The sequence below is a fragment of the Salmo trutta genome, chromosome 11 (genome assembly GCF_901001165.1).
Source record: "Salmo trutta chromosome 11, fSalTru1.1, whole genome shotgun sequence".
NCBI lineage: Eukaryota > Metazoa > Chordata > Actinopteri > Salmoniformes > Salmonidae > Salmo > Salmo trutta.
Window position 1 is genome coordinate 8670930 of NC_042967.1, and position 25874 is coordinate 8696803.

Genomic DNA, 25874 nt, shown 5'->3' on the forward strand with positions numbered 1-25874 from the left:
CCATGTGGTTGATGACCGCAACTAGCCAATGTCCATCGGTGTCCCATTTGAGTAAAAAAAAAAATCCCTTTGAAATTATGTGCTAAAATTGCCACCCCAGCTGAATGATTTGTCCCGTGGGCCAAGAAAATGTCACTGCCCCACTGATTTTTCCCAAAATTATAGTCCTCTTTGCATGAATGTCTTTCTTGAACGAATACAAGATCTGCGTTGCAGTCCTTACAAAACAAAACAAAAAGCTTTCATCTTCAACAAGTTTTTGTATCCCCTTGGCATTGATTGACATAAACTTCAAGTCCATATACAGAATAGAAAGGAAAATCCTATGCAATCTCAACTCAACCCTCTCTGTAAAAAGGTGCTTCAGTCAAACGTTTGGAAACACCTAATCAGGGTTTTTCTTTATTTTTACTATTTTCTACATTGTAGAATAATAGTGAAGACATCAAAACTATGAAATAACACATATGGAATAATGTAGTAACTAAAAAAGTGTTATTTCATATTTGAGATTCTTCAAAGTCCTCACCCTTTGCCTTGATGACAGCTTTGCACACTCTTGGCATCCATATTATGACAGTGATTCCCTCAACGTCAGCAAGACAACAGCGGATAGTGGGCAACAGGAAACGGAGGGCCGAGCCACACCCCCATTCACATCGACGAGGCTGTACTGGAGCGGGTCGAGAGCTTCAAGTTCCTCTGTGTCCACCTAGGATCTGTCATGGTCCACACACCAACACAGTCGTGAAGAAGGCATGACAACACGTCTTCCCACTCAGGAGGCTTAAAAGATTTGTCTTTCGCCCTCAGATCCTCAAAAGGTTCTACAGCTACACCAGCTACACGCTTGGTATGGCAACTGCTTGGCATCCGACCGCAAGGCACTACAGAGGGTAGTGCGTACGGCCCAGTACATCACTGGGACTGAGCTCCCTGCCATCCAGGACCTCTATACCAGGCGTTGTCAGAGGAATGCCCTAAAAATTGTCAGACTCCAACCATCCAAGTCGTAGACTGTTCTCTCTGCTACCGCACGGCAAGCGGTATTGTTGCACCAAGTCTGGAACCAACAGGACCCTGAACAGCTTTTACCTGCAAGCCATAAGACTGCTAAATAGATAGTCCGGGTAGCTATTTGGTTAACTATTTAACTATCTGCATTCACCATTTTGCAGTAACTTTTTGGACTCATCACATACCCTGCTGCTACTGTTTATTATCTATCCTGTTGCCTAGTCACGGTATTCCTAGTTATATGTACATACCTACCTCAATTACCTCGTAACCCTGCACATCGACTCGGTACTGGTACCCTGTGTACAGTGCACCCTTTTCCACGTTTTGTTATGTTACAGCCTAATTCTAAAATGTATTAATTTGTTTTCCTCATCAATCTACACAGAATACCCCATAATGACAAAGCGAAAAAACTGTTTTTTAAACATTTTGGCAAATAAAAAACAGAAATACCTTATTTACATACAGTTGAAGTTGGAAGTTTACATACACTTAGGTTGTAGTCATTAAAACTTGTTTTCAACCACTCCACAAATTTCTTGTTAACAAACTATAGTTTTGGCAAATTACTTGTGCATGACACAAGTAATTTTTCCAACAATTGTTTACAGACAGATTATTTCACTTATAATTCACTGTATCACAATTCAAGTGGGTCAGAAGTTTACATACACTAAGTTGACTGCCTTCAAACAGCATGGAAAATTCCAGAAAATGATGTCATGGCTTTAAAGCTTCTGATAGGCTAATTGACATCATTTGAGGCAATTGGAGGTGTACATGTGTATGTATTTCAAGGCCTACCTTCAAACTCAGTGCCTCTTTGCTTGACATCATGGGAAAATCAAAAGAAATCAGCCAAGACCTCAGAAAAAAATGTGTATACCTCCACAAGTCTGGTTCATCCTTGGGAGCAATTTCCAAATGCCTGAAGGTACCACGTTCATTTGTACAAACAATAGTACGCAAGTTTAAACACCATGGGACCACGCAGCTGTCATACCGCTCAGGAAGGAGACGCATTCTGTCTCCTAGAGATGAACGTACTTTGGTGCGAAAAGTGCAAATCAATCCCAGAACAACAGCAAAGGACCTTGTGAAGATGCTGGAGGAAACAGGTACAAAAGTATCTATATCCACAGTAAAACGAGTCCTATATCGACATAACCTGAAAGGCCGCTCAGCAAGGAAGAAGCCACTGCTCCAAAACTGCCATAAAAAAGCCAGACTACGGTTTGCAACTGCACATGAGGACAAAGATCGTACTTTTTGGAGAAATGTCCTCTGGTCTGATGAAACAAAAATGGAACTGTTTGGCCATAATGACCATCGTTATGTTTGGAAGAAAAAGGGGGAGTCTTGCAAACCGAAGAACACCATCCCAACCGTGAAGCATGGGGGTGGCAGCATCATATTGTGGGGGTGCTTTGCTGTAGGAGGGACTGGTGCACTTCACAAAATAGATGGCATCATGAGGATGGAAAATTATGTCGATATATTGAAGCAACATCTCAAGACATCAGTCAGGAAGTTAAAGCTTGGTCGCAAATGGGTCTTCCAGATGGACAATGACCCCAAGCATACTTCCTAAATTGTGGCAAAATGGCTTGAGGACAACAAAGTCAAAGTATTTCAGTGACCATCACAAAGCCTTGACCTCAATCCTATAGAAAATTTGTGGGTAGAAATGAAAAAGCGTGTGCGAGCAAGGAGGCCTACAAACCTGACTCAGTTACACCAGCTCTGTCAGGAGGAATGGGCCAAAATTCCCCCAACTTATTGTGGGAAGCTTGTGGAAGGCTACCTGAAACGTTTGACCCAAGTTAAACAATTTAAAGGCAATGCTACCAAGTACTAATTGAGTGTATGTCAACTTCTGACCCACTGGTAATGTGATGAAAGAAATAAAAGCAGAAAGAAATCATTCTCTCTACTATTATTCTGACATTTCACATTCTTAAAATAAAGTGGTGATCCTAACTGACCTAAGACAGGGAATTTCTACTAGGATTAAATGTCAGGAATTGTGAAAAACTGAGATTAAATGTATTTGGCTAAGGTGTATGTAAACTTCCGACTTTAACTGTAACTATTCAGACCCTTTGCTTTGAGACTCGAATTTGAGCTCAGGTGCATCCTGTTTCCACTGATCATCCTTGAGATGTTTCTACAACTTGATTGGAGTCCACCCATGTTAAATTGAATTGATTAGGCATGATTTGGAAAGGCACACACCTGTATAAGTATTCAGACCCTTTACTCAGTACTTTGATGAAGAACCTTTGGCAGAGGTTACAGCCTCGAGTCTTCATGGGTATGACGCAACAAGCTTGGCACACCTGTATTTGGGGAGTTTCTCCCATTCTTTTCTGCAGATCCTCTCAAGCTCTGTCATGTTGGATGGTGAGCGTCGCTGCATAGCTATTTCACGGTCTCTCCAGAGATGTTTGATCGTGTTCAAGTCCGGGCTCTTGCTGGGCTGCTCAAGGACATTCAGAGACTTGTCTCGAAGCCACTCAAGCATTGTCTTGGCTGTGTGCTTAGGTTCTTTGTCCTGTTGGAAGGTGAACCTTCGCCCCAGTCTGAGGTCCTGAACACTCTGGAGCAGGATCTCTCTGTCCTTTGCTCCGTTCATCTTTCCCTCAATTCTTACTAGTCTCCCAGTCCCTGCCGCTGAAAAACACTCCCACAGCATGATGCTGCCACCACCATGCTTCACCGTAGGGATGGTGCAGGGTTCCTCCAGATGTGACACTTGGCATTCAGGCCAAAGTGTTCTATCTTGGTTTCATCAGACCGGACCAATTAAGAATGATGGAGGCCACTGTGTTCTTGGGGACCTTCAATGCTGCAGACATTTTTTGGTACCCTTCCGCAGATCTGTGCCTCGACACAATCCTGTCTCGAGGCTCTACGGACAATTCCTTCAACCTCATAGCTTGGTTTTTGCTCTGACATGTACTGTCAACTGTGGTACCTTATATAGACAGACGTGCACCTTTCCAAATCATGTCCAATCAATTGAATTTGCTACAGGTGGACTCCAATCAAGTTGTAAAAAACATCAAATTTACATTACATTTACATTTAAGTCATTTAGCAGACGCTCTTATCCAGAGCGACTTACAAATTGGTGCATCTCAAGGATGATCATTGGAAACAGGATGCACCTGAGCTCAATTTCGAGTCTCATAGTATTTAAATAATGTTTTTTAGTTTTTTTAAATTAAATTTGCAAACATTTCTAAAACCTGCTTTCGCTTTGTCATTATGGGGTATTGTGTGTAGATAAAACATTTTTTAATCCATTTTAGTATAAGGTTGTAATGTAAAAAAATGTGGAAAAAGGGATGGGTTCTGAATACTTTCCGAATGGACTGTACATATTGCACCATACACATTTTCCTATGCATTGTGTCACAGTAAAAGAAGGGGTCCATTCTACTCATGAGCACTTGTACTTTCATAATGGACACATATATATTGTGCATAAAATAATTTCCTGTACATTGTGTCGCAGTAACCGGGGGAGGGGGGTCCATACTACTCAGGAGCACTTCTAGTTTCCAAATGTTTAATAGGAGAACACAATAGCTCAACCTGTAACCAGGATCCATGCAATTGTCACGCCGAGTCGGATGCACGCTCATGCACAGATAGAGACGATAGCTTCAAATCATACCAAGCAAACAATTTGAAGTACACGTATTCAATCTTCCAGAATCAAAATGATACCTAATCGTTTATTTAATTTTCGCGCCTTGTAAAAAATGACTTTGATATCACAGGTAGAGAGAGGCTGCAGTAGCATAACGGTGGTGCTGTTGAGCAAATGTTAAATTGTTTAAGCAAGATGTGTTTACAGTCATGACAGAAAAACACAGTACATACAGACACACACAGCTTCACAGCAATATCTAATGAGCTTGATGTTTTTTTTCTATTTCATTAAAGAGAGATTATAAATAGTGTTTAACAACCTTTTCTTGGTCTATCTCCACATTTTTTAAAAGTAGTTATATTACAGTGAACTTTGATGACCCCTATGTAATAAATGAACCTGTAAATATAGCTGGTAGATTTATTTTTTTACATTTATGTGTGCCACTAGTAGATCAATAATCCATTGTTATTAACATGGCAAAGCATAACATGCCCATATTGTGGCAGCTACAAGATAGGAAAAACACTAGTTTATTGTATATTATAAACTGGGTGGTTCGAGTCTTAAATGCTGATCAGACCGTACGTATATCACAGGTATGACAAAACATTTATTTTTACTGCTCTAATTACAATGGTAACCAGTTTATAATAGTAATAAGGCACCTTGGGGGTTTTTGGTATATGGCAAATATACCACGGCTAAGGGCTGTATCTAGCCAGTCCACATTGCGTCTTACCACAGCCGTTAGCTGTGGTATATTGGCCATATACCACACCCCCCTCATGCCTAATTGCTTAATTACAGTAAACTTTGAGGGATTATAATTCAATTTCAACACAATTTAAACATTTTGTCACATGACACCAGTAGATCAATAATAGAGTGATTAACAGGACACACCATTGCTTCCTGGTGATCTTGGGGAAGAAGATGAGAGGAGGATGTACACCATTGAAGCCAACAAACAGAAGAGGAGCAGAAGAGACTCCAACCTAACTGCTGGAAGACAGATCCAACTCAGTGAGGAAAGGACACACACCAATTCTATGTAGCCTCTTGCATGGTGTTCGTTTCCATTCTTGCCTCTTGGAACTGTCCCTAAGATGAACCTTTCCTGTCTCTCCATTTCCATCTCCCTTACAGGTTTCCTAGGGGAACTATGAGGTGCAGACACAGGAGAGGCATCAGGCAGAGGACAGGAGAAAAGAGAGGGAGGGGATGGAAGGGAGGACAAAGAGAGGTGAAAACACATGCCCAAACCAGCCCCCTGTACACCTGATCTGAGGATACACACGTTAGTTATTTTTCTATTTTTTTGTTTGTATAGTGTAGTAGAGCTCTTAAGCTATCTAAAATGATATCATGATGGGGTTAAGACAATGGGATGATTCTGTAAGACAAACAATGAATGGAGATCAGGGATTTATTGTGGGAATTTAGATATTCAAAGTATTATTACATTTCACTTGTTTTTCTTACAATGTACTCATATATACATTTTATTATTGTATCAGGTATTTTTTTAAATGTATTTTCTGTTAAAATAAAGAAAATTTTATGTGCCTTTTTTTACATAAATAAACAGTGTTCTTGAATATATTAATAAATTAACATAATAGGGAGGAACATTGCTGCAACCACCAATCACTTGCTCCGTCTACCCTACCTGTACTCACCTACACTGTCCAGACTGCCTCAATAATTACTGTTGTTGTCACGTTCTCTTGCATAATTCTACAAGCGAGTTAAAATCAACATGCTTGGCTCTAGATTACACTTATCTAAACATACATTACATTGTGAGATCAGACGTAATATCACTATAACCTGAGTGTTCATTTTTAGAAGTTGCTTTCATTTCAGTGCATCTAATTTGTAAACATTTCAACTGTATTAAATAATTTGTTTCTTAAATTCCACAAAAAAATTAACAGCCATCAAAATAAAGTTTAGTATTTCTCGTCTTACAGTGCCTTCAGAATGTATTCACACCCCTTGACTTTTTTCACAATTTGTTGTGTTAGAGGCTGAATTTAAAATAGATTAAATTGTGATTTTTGGGTCACTGGCCTACACACAATACCTCATATTATCAACGTGTAATCATATTTTTTGAAAGTTTGACAAATTAATTCAAAATGAAAAGCTATAATGTCATGAGTAATTAATTATTCAACACCTTTGTTATAGAAAGCCTAAATAAGTTCAAGAGTACAAATTTGCTGAACAAATAATGTTGCATGGACTCTCTGTGTGCAATTATAGTGTTTAACATGATTTTTGAATGACTACCTCATCTCTGTACCTCACACATACAATTATCCGTAAGGTCCCTCAGTCGAGCAGTGAATTTCAAACACAAATTCAACCACAAAGACCAGGGAGGTTTTCCAGTGCCTCACAAAGAAGGGCACCTATTGGTAGATGAGAAGATTAAAAAACAGACATTGAGCATACCTTTGAGCATGGTGAAGTTGTTACACTTTGGATGGTGTATCAATACACTCAGTATGCACACATCACTGAGTACCACTCTTCATATTGTCAAGCATGGTGGTGGCTGCATCATGTTATGGGTATGCTTGTCATTGGCAAGGACTTGGGAGGTTTTTTTGGGGGGGGGGGGGGATAAAGCACAGGCAAAATCCTAGAGGAAACCCTGGTTTAGTCTGCTTTCCAACAGACATTGGGAGGAGACCAATTCACCTTTCAGCAGGATAATAACCTAAAACACAATGTCACATATAGACTGGAGTTGCTTACCAAGACGACATTGAATGTTTCTGAGTGGCCTAGTTAGAGTTTGACTTAAATCTGATTGAAAATCTATGGCAAGACTCGAAAATGACTGCCTAGCAATGATCAACAACCAACTTGACAGAGCTTGAAGAATTTTTAAAGGAATGATATGCAAATATTGTACAATCCAGGTGTGCAAAGCTCTTAGAGACTTACCCAGAAATACTCACAGCTGAAATCGCTACCAAAGGTGATTCTAACATGTATTGACTCAGGGGTGTGAATACTTATGTAAATGTCATAATTCTGTATTTCATTTTCAATACGTTTGAAAAAAATTCAAAAAACATGTTTTCACTTTGTCATTATGGGGTATTGTGTGTAGATGGGTGAGAGTAAAAAAAACGATTTAATCGATTTTGAATTCAGGCTGCACCACAACAAAATGTGGAATAAATCAAGGGATATGAATACTTTCTGAAGGCACTGTAACTGTCGAAACGAAGCTTTAGAGTACTTATTGATTAAATGGAGACCCAATGTATCCTACTGAGCCCATTTCAGCCATTACCGGGGTGTTTGACAGGTAATTTAAAAATATTCAGCAGTCACAACGTTAACGGGAAAAAACGACAGGCACAAGCATGAGTATGAAAGAGTCACAGGAGTAAAATAAATCAATCCAGCGATATTTAAGTGACAAGTGGATTTTACACCCCTCAAACACTGGAAATAGATTGCTGAAAAAGACAGAGGTGAGCTGGGCATGCGCGTTGCTACGTTAAGTGCTGCAAAATAAGCAGCGACGCTCCTCTGGGTGTAAACTGTGGATATCGAAACTAAAAGTGCTCCTGAGTAGAATGGACCCCGCTTTTACTGCGACACAACGTAAATACAATTCTGCAATAAATTATAGGAGTATACATACAAAAAAGTTTGGTTAACCGTTTATGCTTGAAAAAATAAACAAATCACACATCTTATAGAAAGACTTTTAATAATGATTCTTTGTATGATAAGTATAAAACATACTGACAATTGTACACATTTTCGGTCATTTTCGCCCGTAATTATTCATTTATAAAATGTACAAGACAGGACTCTTATTCTGAAGAATTCCAAAATTCTGTGCCCAGAAGTACTTAGTTATTCTAGCCTGCTTCAAAATGTCCTTTACAATGTCCTTGCTGTAAAATATTTGGACATGTGAGAAGTGTCTGCAGAGGTGAGAAGCCGAAGGACATTTAACATGCAAAGTAGAAGAGAATGGACAAGGAGCAAAGTGTTGTGTCTGTGGTGGTAGAACATGAGGCAACATCCTTAATGCCCAATTAGAGTTAGAGGTTGCCAAAACCAGGGCAGTTAAGAGTCTCCTATGCAGAGGCTGTCAGAAGGGGAGAAAGATTGAGAAAGATTGAGTATCTGTGAAGGTCCGATGGGGGTGAATACCGTTAGGCCTACACTGCAGCCTGAGTTGGCCATATACCACAAACCCCAAAGGTGCCTTATTGCTATTATAAACTGGTTACCAATGTAATTAGAGAAGTAAAAATATACGTTTTGCCATACCTGTGGTATACAGTCTAACATGCCATGGCTGTCAGCCAATCAGCATTCAGGGCTCTAACCACCCAGTTTATAACCCCCAATAACTCTCTCAGGTGAAGGACATCTCACTGGAGGCCACAGGAACTTTGTGAAGCCAGCGGGACACAATACATGGAGAGATGACCAACCAATCACGGTTGATGAGGGGAGTGGAACCTCAACCCAGCATGTTATCGTGATAGAGGTTAGTGTAATTGTGTTGCATTACAAATTAGTTACTTTGTAAATAAAATGTGGTCTGTTTATTTCAGAAAGGCTCCCCTCAGCTATTCACTAGCTTCCATTTACATCCTAATTTAACTGCCATCGGGGAGTTTGTTTCTTCCCTATGACATTGTTATCCAATTCAACTCATATACCGGTAATAACTTCCTTTCTTCTTGTCAGTCTGCAGATGCAGAGGCAGCAGGTCCTGAGGTCAAGCAGGAGAGGTCTGAAGGTGAGGAGGACCCATGGCACAGCAAAGACATCCAGACTGGAGCGCCCCCTGTAGCCACAGAGGACCCCACCACTGCCCCAGCACAGCCCAGACGCAGCATCACGGAGGTCAGTGGAACGCCGGAGGTTAGTGGAAGGCATAACGTCTTCCTCAAGTCAGAAACAGATATTGAGACTTTAACGGGGCTGGGTCGACTGGGCTGTCCTCCTGCTCCCCACTCAGAGCATTTACTTTATGGTAATACGAGCCCGAGGACGGTTTTGTCTCATCAGGACCCAAGTGACTAGATAAGAAAGGGGATGGTCTGGTTGTAGATGAGGTAAAAGTGGAGGGCGACATTCCTTTGACATGGAATGCAGACCAGACTCAGTTAGAAGGACACTCGCAGAGCAACACTAGTAACTTCTTAGACTACAGGGAAAGCTTAGAGACAAATCTAAATGTTGCAACCAACTCCCCTTTACATGCGTTCAGGGATCGCGACCCAGTGTCTAAGTCAATGGCACCTTCCGATTCACACGGCCGCATCCTTTTCGATCAGGTATTAAACTCAAACAACAGGACTAGAGCCCAGACTCAGGGAGGGGGAACAACATCAGGCAATAGTAAAGATAAACGGTTCCTCTGCATGTTCTGTAACAAAGGCTTCAGCTGCACCCAGAAGGTGGAGGTCCACTAGAGGATCCACACAGGGGTGAAACCCTTCAGCTGTACCCAGTGTCACATGTGCTTCACCCAAGCTGGCACCCTGAAGAGGCATCATAGGGTCCACACAGGGGAGAACCCTTCAGCTGTACCCAGTGTCACATGCGCTTCGCCCAGGCTGGTGACCTGAAGAGGCACCAGAGGGTCCACTCGGGAGCGAGGCCCTTCGCCTGTATGCACTGCAGGAGGTGGTTCTCAGAGAGGGGTTGCCTCAGGACACACCATCAGAAAAACCATTCCACTGTATAACATAGAAAGTAAAAATTCCACCTGACCGCTTCTGACTTTTAGATCAAACCCTGCATTAAAGACAAACATTGATTGTCATTGTTGTCAGCCGAAAAGATCCACAGATGAATTTGGAATAATGAGAGTAACAAATTTCAGTGTTGAATATTCCTGGGTAGAATATTGCATCCAGACATTGTGATATATAAGGCATATATAAGCCTAAAAAGTCTGTTACATATTGTGTTTGTACTGTGTAGGCTATATGATTTTCACAAATACCTTTTTCATTGCTTCCATTCAACAACGTACTTTTTCCCCCCAAGACACTTGAATGAATGCAGATGTTTTTGTTGATGTGTATGTGTGGTTTTCATATGATATATTTAACAGTTGTTTATGTTTAATAAACACAAAATGTGTTTTCATTCTAAGACTTTCATTGAGATTTTCTTTAGTAAGCATGCATCTGATCTCACCCTATTCTGCATACATACAACAGTGCTTTATAACCATTATACACTTACTAAATATACCTACACATACCCACACACTAACAAAACACCTACTGTTCACATCAAAATAGTTTGTCAGGTTTGTCTGACTTTTGACTTATCATAGCTGACTTGTTTTTACCCACAACATCATATTTATGTCCACCATGATGGGTTTAACAACAATGAAGTCATTCTGTAACTACAGTATAGGACTCAAAAATAGTGGGGATGGGTAAACACTCCATGTTGAAAGTGTGTTTATTATCTGTGTGTATGTCTGTGTAATCTGTATCACCTGTCTCTTCCAGGAGGAGGAGGGTCCAGAGGTGCTGCTGGTCAAGGAGGAGGGGTGTGGGAAGGGTCTGGGGAACCCTGAGGGGACCATTGTCATGGAGGACAACCAGACTATACCTCCTCCTGAACTCCCAGAGGAACCAGCTGAGCAGCACAGGACCACACACAGTCTCACTGAGGTGAGCCCACTGAACTACTGTCTGAATGGTATTAGGTCAGGACCCGTATCCACAAAATGTGTCAGAGTAGGTTTGCTGATCTAGGAGCAGTTTTACCTTTTCTATTTGGAAAGATCCTAGATTAGCACTCGTACTCTGAGACTAGGTGTCTAGGTCTTGATTAATTTTGTTTTAAGTGTGGGACGATGCCTTTGAATTATTCGTTGATTAAGCCGCAACTTTTTTCCCACGCTTTGAACCTCCCACGCGGCTAATATATGGATTTTTCCCGCTTTCCAATTTTTTTGAAAGGAGATGACTTCAGTGGTTTCAGTGCACAGGAGGAGGAAGATAGTGACCTATGACTTTCTTGGTAGGCTACTGTTTACTGCTAATTTTTAATTTTTTGTTACAAGCCGTGTTTCGTTAAAGCCTATTTATTTTTGTTACAAGCCGTGTTTCGTTAAAGCCTGTGTAAAGTTCATTTGTTTCAATGTACCGGTAGGCACTTGCGGCTTATAGACATGTGTGGCTTATTTATGTTCAAAATAATATTTTTTTTTAAATTCACTGGGTGCGGCTTAAATTCAGGTGCGCTCAATAGTCCGGAAATTACGGTACTTGACACATGCTAGCTGTACCTGAAGACTTCCAGTCTTTGTGCTAAGCTAGTTTGCACTGGCTCGCAACATTGCCTCTAACTTCCTGCATACTAAACACAGAGATGTAAAAATGGTATCCACAGGTTAATCTGACTCTGAGGAAGTAGATCATTGCCAAAATCACAAACTATCCCTTTAAAGAGTGTCAAGTAATCAAATCAACTAACACGTTTTCATAGTATCAAATTAACTAACATGTTTGCATAGTACTCATAGCAGTCCCTCATTACCCAATCAGAAGATGCTCCATATCAGGGTGCTCATATCAGATTTCTTGATCCAACATCCTCTCACTCTGTATCTCTTAAAGTCAGTAGACATGGAGGATGGGAAGCCTGATCTGCTGCTGGTCAAAGAGGAGACAATAGAAGATGAACCAGAGAGCATTGATCTGCTGAGTGGACTAAAGATGGGGGAGCAAGGTAAGAGAGAAATACAGTAGCCTACATACAATAATAGATCTTCAATGGGAATACTAATGTGCCTGGCTATTATTTTTCTATTAAACACATATGAAACAATATGAGTACTTCATTTATTAAACAATATCAATACAATTTGTATAAAATACAAAAATGAAATGTGTTCACCGAGTGTACAAATCATTAGGAACACCTGCTCTATCCATGATATAGACTGACCAGGTGAAAGTTATGATCCCTTATTGATGTAACCTGTTATATCCACTTTAATCTGTGTAGATAAAGGAAGGAGTCAGGTTAAAGAAGGGTTTTTTAAGCCTTGAGACAATTGAGACATGGATTGTGTATGTGTGCCATTCAGAGGGTGGGTAAGACAAAGTATTTAAGTGCCTTTGAACAGGTTATGGTAATAGGTGCCAGGCGCACCAGTTTGAGTGTGTCAAGAACTGCAACACTGCTGGGTTTTTCATGCTCAACGGTTTCCGTAGTGTATCAAGAATGGTCCACCACCCACAGGACATCCAGCCAACTTGACACAACATTGGCGTCAACATGGGCCAGCATCCCTGTGGAACGCTTTCGACACCTTGTAGAGTCCATGCCTCAATGAATTGTGGCTGTTCTGAAGGGAAATGGGGGTGCCACTCAATATTAGGAAGGTATTCCTAATGTTTTGAACACTCAGTGTATCTCAACATAAGTCAGACATCACCAGGCAAATAACACACAAAATATCCATGTCTAAAAATATATACATGTGTCATGTTAAGTCTGGACAGTAACATTTTCCTGTAGGTGGTTGGCTGGAAGCTAACAGAGGAGACTGGGAAGCAATCTTGGATTCCCAGACGGGTGCAGCCAAACGCCCAGGGGACAACATAACCGAGCAGGCCAGGACCAGAAGCGACATAGTGGAGGTCAGTGGATGGGACAGCGTCCTCAACTCTGGGCTGGGGAACAACACTGTTAACCAGAAACAGACAGTCGAACACAAATCAACATCCGAACTTACTCTCCATGACAACAGACTAGCTGAGACCAGGGCTAGGCATAGATTTGGTCTGCGGCAACAGGGAAGTGTCCGTATGCGGTGGGTGAGAACAGACACAGACTCGGCTAGCGATGCTCCGTCCTGCTCCTATAGTTGTGATTCAGAGAGACTGATGGAGCCTCAGGTTAACCCCCTAACAGGTGCTGCCTTCAGCATACCTTCTATAGGATCTATCAACTGGAACATGAACGCTGTGACAATACAGACACTCCCTGGCCTTCGACCTCCTCACACTCTCCTTATGTTTAACCAGACCTCAGACAATGCTAATGCCTCAACTCTAAATGGTTACACAAGCCCATTGACAAATGACAGTAGTAGAGATGGAATAAGTAAACGTGGTGGAGCCAAAGAAAAGCTCTTACCGTTTTCATTCTGTGGGAAAGCCTTCAGTTTCCCCAAACAGGTGGAGATCCACCAGAGGATGCACACAGGGGAGAAATCGTTCAGCTGCCACCTGTGCCGGGCCAGTTTCTCAGACTCATCCAACCTGAAGAGGGTCCACCCAGAAGAGAAATCCTACAATTGCCCCAAGTGTGAGAAGAGGTTCTCCCAACAGCACCAGCTGAAGATGCACCTGAAGATCTACACAGGAGAGAGGCCATCTGCCTGTGTTCTCAGAGAGGAGCTACCTCAGGATACACCAGCAGAAAATGCACACGGCCCATGTATAGTGAAATGTAATGTAGTACTAGTTATACTGAACAAAAATATAAATGCATCATCCAACAATTGGGTGAGTTACAGTTTATATAAGGAAATCAGTCAATTGAAATGAATTCATCAGTCCCTAATCTATGGATTTTACATGACTGGGCAGGGGTGCAACCATGGGTGGGCCTGGGAGAGCATAGGCCCCCCCACCTGGGAGCCAGGATAATCCTCTGGGGTGCCAGGCCCAGCCAATCAGAATGAGTTTATCCTCACAAAAGGGCTTTATTACAGACAGAAATACTCAGTTTCATCAGCTGTCCGGGTGGCTGGTCTCAGACGATCCCGCAGGTGGAGAAGCTGGATGTGGAGGGCTGGCGTGGTTACACGTGGTCTGGTTGAGGCCAGTTGGATACAGCCAAATTCTCTAAAACGACATTGGAAGCAGCTTATGGTAGAGAAATGAACACTAAATTCTCTGGCAACAGCTCTGGTGGACATTCCTGCAGTCAGCATGCCAATTGTATCCTCCCTCAAAATGTGAGATATCTGTGGCTTTGTGTTGTGAGACAAAACTGCACATTTTAGAGTGGCCTTTTATTGTCCCCAGCAAAAGGTGCACCTGTGTAATGATCATGCTGTTTAACTTCTCTAGGGTAGGGGGCAGTATTTTAACGGCCGGATGAAAAACGTACCCAAATTAAACGGCCTACTACTCGGGCCCAGGAACGAGAATATGCATTTGGATAGAAAACACTCTGAAGTTTCTAAAACTGTTTGAATGATGTCTGTGAGTATAACAGAACTCATATGGCAGGCAAAAACCTGAGAAAAATCTAACCAGGAAGTGGGAATTCTGGTGCTTGTAGTCCTTTCATGTCATTGACAATCAAACACACAGTGAGTTAGGGTTCATTTTGCACTTCCTAAGGCTTCCACTAGATGTCAACAGTCTTTAGAAAGTTGTTTGAGGCTTCTAGAATGAACAGAGAGCGAACAAGAAGGTGGGGAAGTTGGTGACCCAGGGAAGGACATCAGTTCATTGGCGCGCATTCACGTGAGAGTTAGCTGTGTTCCAAAATGTTTTTCAAGACACTGGAATCATCCGGTTGGAATATTACTGAAGTTTCACGTTATAAAGGCCCTAAAGATTGATGCTTTACAACGTTTGACATGTTTGAACGAATGTAAACAGAACTTTTTTAAAACTTTTCGTCGTGACATTTTCCGCGCGCTTCCTACACTTGGAGTAGCTAACTGAACGCGCTAACAACAAGGAGCTATTTGGACATAAATTATGGACTTTATTGAACAAAGCAACATTTATTGTGGACCTGGGATTCCTGGAAGTGCCTTCTGATGAAGATCATCAAAGGTAAGTGAATATTTCTAATGCTATTTAATATTTTATATGACTCCAAAATGGCGGGTATCTGTATTGCCTAGTGTATTTTTCTGAGCGCAGTACTCAGATTATTGCAAAGTGTGCTTTCCTCGTGAAGCTTTTTTGAAATCTGTCACAGCGTTAGCATAAAGGAGATGTTAATCTATAATTCTTTGAATGACAGTTTAATATTTTATCAACGTTTATGACGAGTATTTTTGTAAATTGTTGTGCTGATTCACCGGCAGTATTGGAGGCAAAATATTTTCTGAACGTCATTCGCCAATGTAAAATGGGGTTTATGGATATAAATATGAACTTGATCGAACAAAAAATGCATGTATTGTGAAACATGATGTCCTAGGAGTGTCATCTGATGAAAATCGTCAAAGGTTAGTGCTTCATTTAGCTGTGTTTTGGGTATTTGTGATGTATCTAGTTGCTTGGAAAATGGCTGTGTGGTTATTTGTGTCTATGTACACTCCCAACATAATCTAATGTTTTGCTTTCGCTGTAAAGCCTTTTTGAAATCGGACAACGTGGTTCGATTCAGGAGAAGTGTATCTATAAAATGGTGTAAAATAGTCCTATGTTTGAGAACTTTGAATTATGACATTTTGTGGTTTTGAATTTGGCGCTCCGATTTTTCACTGGCTGTTGAATAGTGTGAACCGTGGGTGGGACGATAGCGTCCCACCTGCCCGATCAGCTTCTTGAAATGCCACACCTGTCAGGTGGATGGATTATGTTGGCAAAGGAGGAATGCTCACTAACAGGGATGTAAACAAATTTGTGCACAACATTTGAGTGAAATAAGCTTTTTGTGCGTATGGAACATTTCTGGTATCTTTTATTTCAACTCATGAAACATGGAACCAACACTTTACATGTGTGTTTATATTTTTGTTCAGTATAGTTTGTTGGTAGTTAATTCTGTTGGTTTTGGATATCATAGGGAACTGGATGAGGTGACATGAGGAAAGAATTAGTATGATAAGGTGATGGTTGGTGTGATGGTGTCTGTAAAAATGCTTCACTGATGAAGTGACAACTAATTCCCTTTAGGTTGATGGTGTTTCATAGTGAGATAAAGATAGTGCCTTAATTCATGTTTACTTGACATGAAGTAGTGAAGATGTGTGTAGTGTTGAACCTTTTCCAAAGTATTCAAAAAAATTATTTCTGTAGTAGTGAAGATGTGTGTAAGAGAGTGAGAGTGTATGACAGTTTTGTTCAAATTAAAGACTAAATTGACTGTGTGCTGACTGATTTGTAAAAACAAATAAAAAATTCTGGGACTGAGTTTCCCTCATCTCAGTCGAACCAAAACATCATACAGTGCATTCAGAAAGTATTCAGACCACTTGAATTTTTCACATTTTAAGTTACAGCCTTATTCTAAAATGGATGAAGTAGTTTTTTTCCCTTATCAATGTACACACAATACCCCATAATGACAACGCGAAAACAGGTTTTTAGTCATTTTTGCACATTTATAAAAAAATATTCAAAACAGAATTACCTTATTTACATAAGTATTCAGACCATTTGCTGTTAGACTCGTAATTGAGGTCAGGTTCATCCTGTTTCCATTGATCATCCTTGATGTTTCTACAACTTGGAGTCCACCTGTGGTAAATTCAATTGATTGGACATGATTTGGAAAGGCACACACCTGTCTATATAAGGTCCCACAATTGACAGTGCATGTCAGCGCAAGATTCAAGCCATGAGGTCGAAGGAATTGACCTTCCAGAAGGACATCCATCTCTGCAGCACTCCACCGATCAGGCCGTTATGGTAGAGTGGCCAGACGGCAGCCAGTCCTCAGTAAAAGGCACATGATAGCCCACTTGGAGTTTGCCAAAAGGCACCTAAAGGACTCTCAGACCATGAGAAACAACATTCTCTGGTCTGATGAAACCAGATTGAACTCTTTGGCCTGAATGCCAAGTGTCACGTCTGGAGGAAATCTGGCACCATCCCTACTGTGAAGCATGGTGGTGGCAGCATCATGCTGTGGGGATGTTTTTCAGTGGCAGGGTGTGGGAGACCAGTCAGGATCGAGGGAAAGATGAATGGAGCAAAGTACAGAGAGATCCTTGATGAAAACCTGCTCAGGACCTCAGACTGGGGCGAAGGTTCACCTTCCAACAGGACAACGACCCTAAGCACACAGCCAAGACAACGCAGGAGTGGCTTCGGGACAAGTCTCTAAATGTTGTTGAGTGGCCCAGCCAGAGCCCCTATTTGAACCCAATCTAACATCTTTGGAGAGACCTGAAAATAGCTGTGCAGCGACGCTCCCCATCCAATATGACAGAGCGTGAGAGGATCTGCAGAGAAGAATGGGAGAAACTCCCCAAATACAGGTGTGCCAAGCTTGTAGCGTCATACCCAAGAAGACTCAAGGCTGTAATCGCTGCCAAAGGTGCTTCAACAAAGTACTAGTCTGAATGCTTATGTAAATGTGATATTTCAGTTGTTTTTTTATTTAAAAAAAAAATGTTTTTGCTTTGTCTTTATGGGGTATTGTGTGTAGATTGCTGTGGAAGAAAAAAACGTAATCCATTTTAGAATAAGGCTGTAACGTAACAATGTGGAAAAGGTTAAGGGGTCTGAATACTTTCCAAATTCACTGTGTGGAGCATTTTATTTGTTATAATAAATTCCAATGGCGCCATATTGTTAGGTACTTGAATCACAGTGTTATAGATTGGCTTGACTGTGGTTAACATTTTATAATATCGTGTCATGTTTCTGTGTGAACAACAAAGAGTTTCTTATATAAACCTTTGTACAGAAAATAATAATCTTTATTTGCAGTCTGCAGTCCATGAAGACCTGCTGATATCCAGTGTTGCTGGCGGGAGAGACTGGACTTCTGAAGCTGCTGATCACAAATCCTGGTCCCGGATCAGGACACTGGATCAGGAGCCATCTCTCTTCCTTCCCAAGTCAGAACCAGGACCCAATCGTGAGGGACAGAGACTCCACCACAACCACTGAACCACCTCAGTCTTGGTGGTCATCAGAGAGACAAAGGTTCCAGTCAGGGATCCAGTCTGCAGCCCAGACCCTTTTCTTCACAGTCTCAGTGCAGGGATGGAGCAGGGACTGGGGCTGATAGAGATAGACCCTCCTCTTCCTATGATACAAACACCACAGTATCCATGATGAACAGAGCAGGTTACCCTGGGCTTCAGCCTTCACAGAGAGTAGTGGGAGACTCCCCTGGTGGGAGTCTAACAGGAAGTCTGTCTTCTCCTTCAGGATCTCGCCTAATGCCTGGTGACTGGGTTCATAGAAAGCCTGGACCTGGGTCTAGTCTTCCTCAATTAACTCATAGTTACCCCACCAATACAGACAGGGTCAGGATGGGCGTTCACCACGAGAGGTACCTAGGCTATAACATAGCACACAATCCCAACAACACCCAAACAATGACTAGAGGTCAAGGAAGGAGCTCAAAGACTAACCACCTGAGGGTGGTGGCTCCTGCTCCTACCTCTGGTGTCAATGGGTCAGAACATGAGGCCGAGCATTAGGACGGACGCCGGCAAGACGTACGCCTGCCCCACCTGTGAGAAGCTCTTCGCTCATGCGAACTATGTGAAGAGGCACCAGGCTGTCCACACCAAGGACAAGCTCTTCAAGTGCAAATTATGTTACAAGAGATTCTCCTTCCTGACTAACCTTATCAGACATAGGAGTGTCCACAATGGGGAGAAATCGTAGCAGTGTGGCTTGAAATGTACGCAGGGGATGTCTGGGAACTATTCTTTAGCTTAAATATTATAGTTATCATGTGAAGTGTCTTGGGGTAAGAGGGTAATTCACCACATACCTCTCATTAACCCTTTGTTAACTTACTATTTGAAATTGGATTGTGAAAACCTATTTTTATGAGAGTTGCTAACACACTTTTCTTTCTAAACGACTGTGCTCTCAGCTTTAAAGACAGTGATAACACATCATTTGATGTGTAATGTTATAAGCAGTATCTTATTTCAAAGAACAGCGCGAGTACGTTTTTCATTGAACAGTGTCCAAGAACAATTTCCACATTAGCGTTGTTATTTAGACTTTTATGAACACCCTGGAACTCAAAATATGACTAATTTAACTGCACAGCGTCACATACTTACCCCAGTTAGCGTTTAATGCGTTCCGGTAACTCAGAGCTCACCAGGTCACCCACCTCTCGTGCATATTTTTTGTTCCGGCACCTGCCGATTTACAAATTAATCACTGATTACATGATTAAATTACCATAGTTATTCTACAACATTGCCAGATTTTTTGCATCTTGTTTTCGTTCTATTGTAAGGCCTACATGAAATGTACAAAACATGTTTGTATGTAATAATTCTGGCCATTTAAAAAAAAAAAATCCAATGGCTCCATATTGTTAGGTACTTGAATCACACTGTTAGAGATGGGCTTGACTGTGATTTAACATTTTATAATATTATGTCATGTTTCTGTGTGTACAGCAAATAGTTTTTTTCAGGTATCCTAGCAGTTAAGAGAGTTGGGCCAGTAACCGAAAGGTCGCTGGTTTGAATACCCGAGCTGACTAGGTTGAAAAACCTGTTGATGTGCCCATGAGCAAGACACTTAACCCTAGTCGCTTCTGTAAGTCTTTCTGTATCAAAGCGTCTGCTAAATTACTAAAACGCAAACGTAATACTTTTATACTTTTCTGCACAATCTTTGTTTGCCGTCTGCAGTCCATGAAGACCTGCTGATATCCAGTGTTACTGGTGGGAGAGAGCGGACCTCTGAGATGGCTGGTCACAAAGACTTTCCCCGGATCACGACCATGGATCAGAAGCCATCACTCTTCCTTCCAGAGTCAGAACCGGGGCCGAGCCACACATCAATATCTCAGGTGCCACCTACCACTGATGTTTCCTTGAGCAAGGAACTTAACCCCCTAAACTGCTCATTGGACGGTGCACTGCGGCTGCTCTGTGTTTGTATGTATGTGTGTGTGTGTGTGTATATATCAAGAGTTGGATTAAAGCAGAAGACAAATTTCCATCACACAATCCCAATAACAATGGCTAGAGTTCAAGGAGGGAGCTCAAAGACTGGCTCCTGTTTCTATCACCTCACATGGGAGGCCAAGTATTGGGATCGACGTCGACAAGCCGTACATGTGGGAAGCCTTCACTGAGGCGAAGTATGTGAAGAGTCCGCTCACACCAAGGAAAGGCCCTTCAAGTGCAAACTATGTTACAATAGCTTCTTCCTGACTAGCCTTATCAGACCGTGTGTCCAAAACGGGGAGAAATCGTAGCAGTGTGGCTTGAGATATACACAGGGGATATCTGGGACCTTATTATAGTTATCATGTGAAGTGTATTGGGGGCAAGAGTTTTTGAGCATCTCAGTTGAGCATCTGAGGGGTATGCTATGATTGAAGCTAGATCTACTCAAGGTTTTCTAAAGCTAGCCTGCTTCAGTTAGCTTCACACTTCAGCTCAGGCTCCATCCATACTATGAGAGTTGATATTGCTCGTCCGCCTGCGGCTAACTCTAGCAGGCTTGTAACTGCGCGTGCATGTCGCACGTGGCTAGTCAAACGCTGAACCCCTTATTGCTGAAACATCAAGCCATTGGCGATTCAGTGCCACATTTTCATGTGTGCCTAAATCAAAATGAAAGAAAAGTTATCTTGCAAATTCGGCAGGCTACCGTGCGAAATAGGCTTGTTGATATGCCGTCTTTATTTTGTTACTTAATTTAAAAAAAGATATATCTCACCTTTATTTAACCACTGCGACCTTCTCACTTCTATCAATACAAATAATTGTATTAAATCAAACACAAGTTTTACTGTGCGTGAAGTTTCAAATACATTGTCATTACTATATGTGTAATGTGATTGGTATTGTAACAACAACAACAAAAAAATACCAAAATTTTTTTTATTAATAAAATATTTAATCAGTCATATTCCTCAAATGAAGGGGATGCTGACGCAATCTTTGTGAGAGGTTGGAAATAAAAGTTAATTGGTGCTCAACTCGCAGCTCAGACACTTCATTCATGATAAATGGAGTTAGCCCGCCCGGGAACACGTTAATTCTGAAGGAGTCGTTGCCATGGAAATGTACTTGGCTAAAAGGTGAGCCACTTTCGTTGTATCGGTTATCCCGAATGGAACTCAAGAGTTGACCAAAGTTACCTCGCTAACTTCTCAAACCATGTAGTATAGGGCTCAAGGCACGCTTACATTCTCACATGATACACAGACTTGTTGTTTGGTGTGCTGGCATAGCCAAAACTCTGTCATTGAAGCGTAACACTAAATTAATCCGAATTTGGTTTTGCCTATGTTCTATTCATAAGAAATGTCCCCCTCTTTTTATAACACCTTTTAACGGTGGTACCTGTTCCTTTACTACGGTGATCAAATCTGTTAATGAAGAATGGTGCTGTCCGTTTGATATGTTTACTTTTATTTGCTTGTTTATTATTTACAATTTAAATTGGTCTTAGTTTCGTTGGCTTCCTTGAAACCTATAGGTTTCTGTCCTTGCCACCGATGGGATAGAGCGAGCCATCATTTTTAGATAATTTACGGTAATTTTTCTAAACAAGGCTGCGCTGGCTTCAAAGAAAATGATCATGAATGGTCATTGCTATCTGCAGTCTTTGGGACGTCCCTTCCTCATTGAAGTTGAAAATTAAAATGGGTAAGGGTAGGGGCGGCCGACGTCCCAAGGATTCCTGATAGCAACGACAAATCATGACTCGTTGGTTTGATGTAGCATTACCGTAGTTCATAGAACAGCACTCGTATCCTGTTCATTTAGCCACACCCTATGAGCTATGACGCCAAAAACGTCCTTTCTCTTCAGTGTAAACGGAAGTTAGCAATGACCAAAAACAAGTTTTTTTTTATTACTGTTATTTAGATGTTTATTAACACGATGTATCTCTAAATATGACTAATTAACTTAACAGCATCACATACGCATTGGAGACAGGACTTGGTTGGTGTATGTTATCTAGGTATAGTTAGCTAACAATGGATAACTGTATGGTTTTTCACAATCAAATGGCCTCCATTATGGAGGTGCTAGCGAATTCAGCCGTGGCAGAGATCTGTAAACTCGTAGACGACGACTATGCAGTGTTTCGTTTGGAAATAACTCAAAGCCAGAAAGAAAACAGGGGATTGCGGAGGAAACTACAACTACTGGAATTGAAGGTGGCACGGGAGCGCGCAGAGAGGACATTGCGACAGCACGTCGTCGCCAGTCGTCCCAGTAGTGTCAAGATCCTCGACCGATACAGAGGAATGGCAAGAGGTACATTTTGTAGAAGGCAGAGACTGCGGGGCCTGTCGCCCCGTTCCCGCCTGCGCATGTGTTCAGATGTGTTACCCAGAATTGAGTCTTGATCAGTTTTTAGAAAGAATACAATACTTTCCCTCATTAATTAGGTGTTTTATTTATTTTACCTTTATTTTACCAGGCAGGTAAATTAAGAACAAATTATTCTTGCACAAAGACATAATATTCTAACCAGATTCTTGATTTACTGAATGTCCTATTATCATACGCAATAAAAATAATGTGATGCATGGAACATAATCAATCAATCAATCAATCAATCAATCAATCAATCAATAGTATATCAAGAAGTTATGAGAAATGTTACTTTGCCAATTGTAGACAGTTATCAAGTGTACAATATAGCGTTGAGCATTGACAGTACCTAACTTAACCACCCCTTTTCCCCCAATCACTCTCTCAGGTGAAGGACATCACACTGGAGGCCTTAAGAGCTTTGTGAAGCCAGCGGGACACAACGTGTGGAGAGATGACCAACCCATAGCTATAGATGAGGGGAGTGGAACCTCAACCCAGCATGTTATTGTGATAGAGGTTAGTGTCACAGTGTAACATAAAATGACTGTACATAAAATGTGGCCCATTTATTTCAGAAAGACTCCCCTCAGCTATTAATTTGCTTACATGTACATCCTTATTTATCTGCCATAGGGGAGCTTGTGAGACTTCTCTACGATATTGTTTTCCAATTCAACTCAAGTACCGGTAATAACCTCCTCTCTGCTTGTCAGTCTGCTAATGCAGATGCTGCAGGTCCTGGGGTCAAGCAGGAGCGGAATGAAGGAGAGGACCCTAGACACAACAGAGACGTCCAGACTGGAGCAGCGGCTGGAGTGGCACCCCCTTTAGTCACGGAGGACCTTGCCACTGCGCCCCAGGCCAGGACCCGACGCATCATCACGGAGGTCAGTGGAACGCTGAACGACGTCCTCAAGTCAGAGACTTTAACTGTAACACAGAGGCTCTTATACACAGGATCTGACCACAGATCAGACCCAGAGAGACTGGGGCTGGGGCCACTGGGCTGTCTTCCTGCTCCCAGCTCAGAGTACTTACCAGTATTTCACCAGAGCCAGAGGACGGTTAATTCCCCAGGAGATGGTGATGCATTCTACACTGGCATTGATGATCTGTCTTGTTCTTACTCTACAGAGATGGACCCTGGCAACATATCCTTGGGCTTAGAGACACAGACCGATCTGTCTAGAGGGGACTGGAACCAGTACAGTAGTAGTGTATACTCTGAAGTGTGCCTAGATAAGAAAGGGGAGGTTATAGTGGTAGATGAGGTGACTGTGAAAGTGGAGGGCGATGCTCCTCCTACATGGAATGCAGATAATCACCTAGGAGACGGACAGTCACATGGCAGAGATTTCTTAGATTACAGGGGAAGCTTAGAGACAAATCTAAATGTCGACACTCACTCCCCTTTACATGTGTTCAGGGACCGTGACCCAGTGTCCACGTCATTGGGGCCTTTTGATTCACATGGCTCTGTCCTTTTCGATCAGGTATTGAACTCAAAAGACCAAAGTGCCAAGACGCAGGGCGGGGGAGCCACATCGGGCAATAATAAAGACAAACCGTTCCTCTGCATGTTCTGTAACAAAGGCTTCAGCTGCTCCCAGAAGGTGGAGATCCACCAGAGGATCCACACAGGGGTGAAACCCTTCAGCTGTACTCAGTGTCACATGCGCTTCGCCCAGGCTTGCAACCTGAAGAGGCACCAGAGGGTCCACACAGGGGAGAAACCCTACAGCTGCCCCCAGTGTGAGAAGAGGTTTTCCCGCCAGCACCAGCTGAAGATGCACCTGAAGGCCCACACGGAAGAAAGGTCGTTCACCTGTACGCACTGCGGAAAGAGGTTCTCGGAGAGCTGCTACCTCAGGATACACCAGCAGAAAAACCATTCCATTCTATAACATAGAAAGTAACCATTCCACTTGAGAGATTCTGACATTTAGATCAACCCCTGCATTAAAGACAAATGGTAATTGTTTTCAACAGAAAATACCCATAGATTAATAAAACCCATTAGGCTACAATACCTCTTATTCTCTGGCTGTATACAAAAATCTATACGTCTTCGAATGGGTCCAATAATTGCTAATGCAGTTAAAGTGTGGAGACAGGCCAACAGACATCTCATGATCTCATTCCCTTTTCACAGCCATTCTCCATTATGGACAATAACCTAATTTTATCGGGCTCAAAACCCTTTGTTTTTCCTCAATGGTCTAGTAAAAATATTTTCATCCTCAGTGATGTCTTTGACAATTCAGGTCTTCAAACTTTTCAAGACTTCAAAGAATCATATAATCTCCCAGGGACTTAATTTTTTTTCTCCTTATGCTCCGCTTGGCTTTCAAAGCCTACGGAGTACCCTGGGATTCCCTTATTGCCACCCATCCCCTAGTTGAGACTCTTTTGAATACTCCCAAATCTGTTGGCCTGGTCTCCACTCTCTACTCTAAACTTAACTCGATCGACAAGTGTTCACCTGCGGTCACTTCCATCTGGAACAGAGAACTAATAGGTTTTGGAGAACAGTTGAACTGGAAGGTGATATGGAACAATGTTTTCTCATCAAAAAAAACATCTCGCCAGGTGATTCATTTAAAATGTATTCACAAATGTTTTGATACCCCATATCGCCGCTTCCAGATAACTCTCTGGTGATAATCTTTGTAAACAGTTGCCCTCTTGGATCAGTCGGGATCTATATAGATATGTTTTGGGAATGCCCAGTGAATCTGTGCTTGAAATTCACTGTTCGACTGAGGGACCTTACAGATAATTGTATGTGTGGGGTACAGAAATGGGGTAGTCATTGAGAAATCATGTTAAACACCATTATTGCACACAGAGTGAGTCCATGCAACTTATTATGTGACTTGTTAAGCCCATTTTTACTCCTGAAGTTATTTAGGCTTGCCATAACAAAGGGGTTGAATACTTATTGACCCAAGACATTTCAGC

General features: G+C 41.9%; 2 protein-coding genes across 2 annotated transcripts in view; both read left to right on the forward strand.

Moving 5' to 3' along the window:
- The window catches only part of LOC115201837 (zinc finger protein 768), a 98653-nt gene that overhangs the window by 41698 nt on the left and 31081 nt on the right, over nt 1-25874 (forward strand). The gene's annotated exons all lie outside the window — the stretch shown is intronic.
- LOC115201854 (zinc finger and BTB domain-containing protein 18-like) lies at nt 22380-24942 on the forward strand. Its single transcript, XM_029765724.1, has 3 exons — nt 22380-22850; nt 23299-23429; nt 23627-24942. The coding sequence occupies exons 1-3, from the start codon at nt 22568-22570 to the stop codon at nt 24815-24817; spliced, it is 1605 nt and encodes a 534-aa protein (XP_029621584.1). The 5' UTR covers nt 22380-22567; the 3' UTR covers nt 24818-24942.

Bases quoted from the DNA above. Each gene is read 5' to 3' on its own strand.
- LOC115201854 (XM_029765724.1), top strand. From the start codon at position 22,568: ATGGATAACTGTATGGTTTTTCACAATCAAATGGCCTCCATTATGGAG. The intron at 22,851-23,298 runs GTACATTTTGTA...TCACTCTCTCAG, and splicing joins ATACAGAGGAATGGCAAGAG to GTGAAGGACATCACACTGGA. The intron at 23,430-23,626 runs GTTAGTGTCACA...TCTGCTTGTCAG, and splicing joins AGCATGTTATTGTGATAGAG to TCTGCTAATGCAGATGCTGC.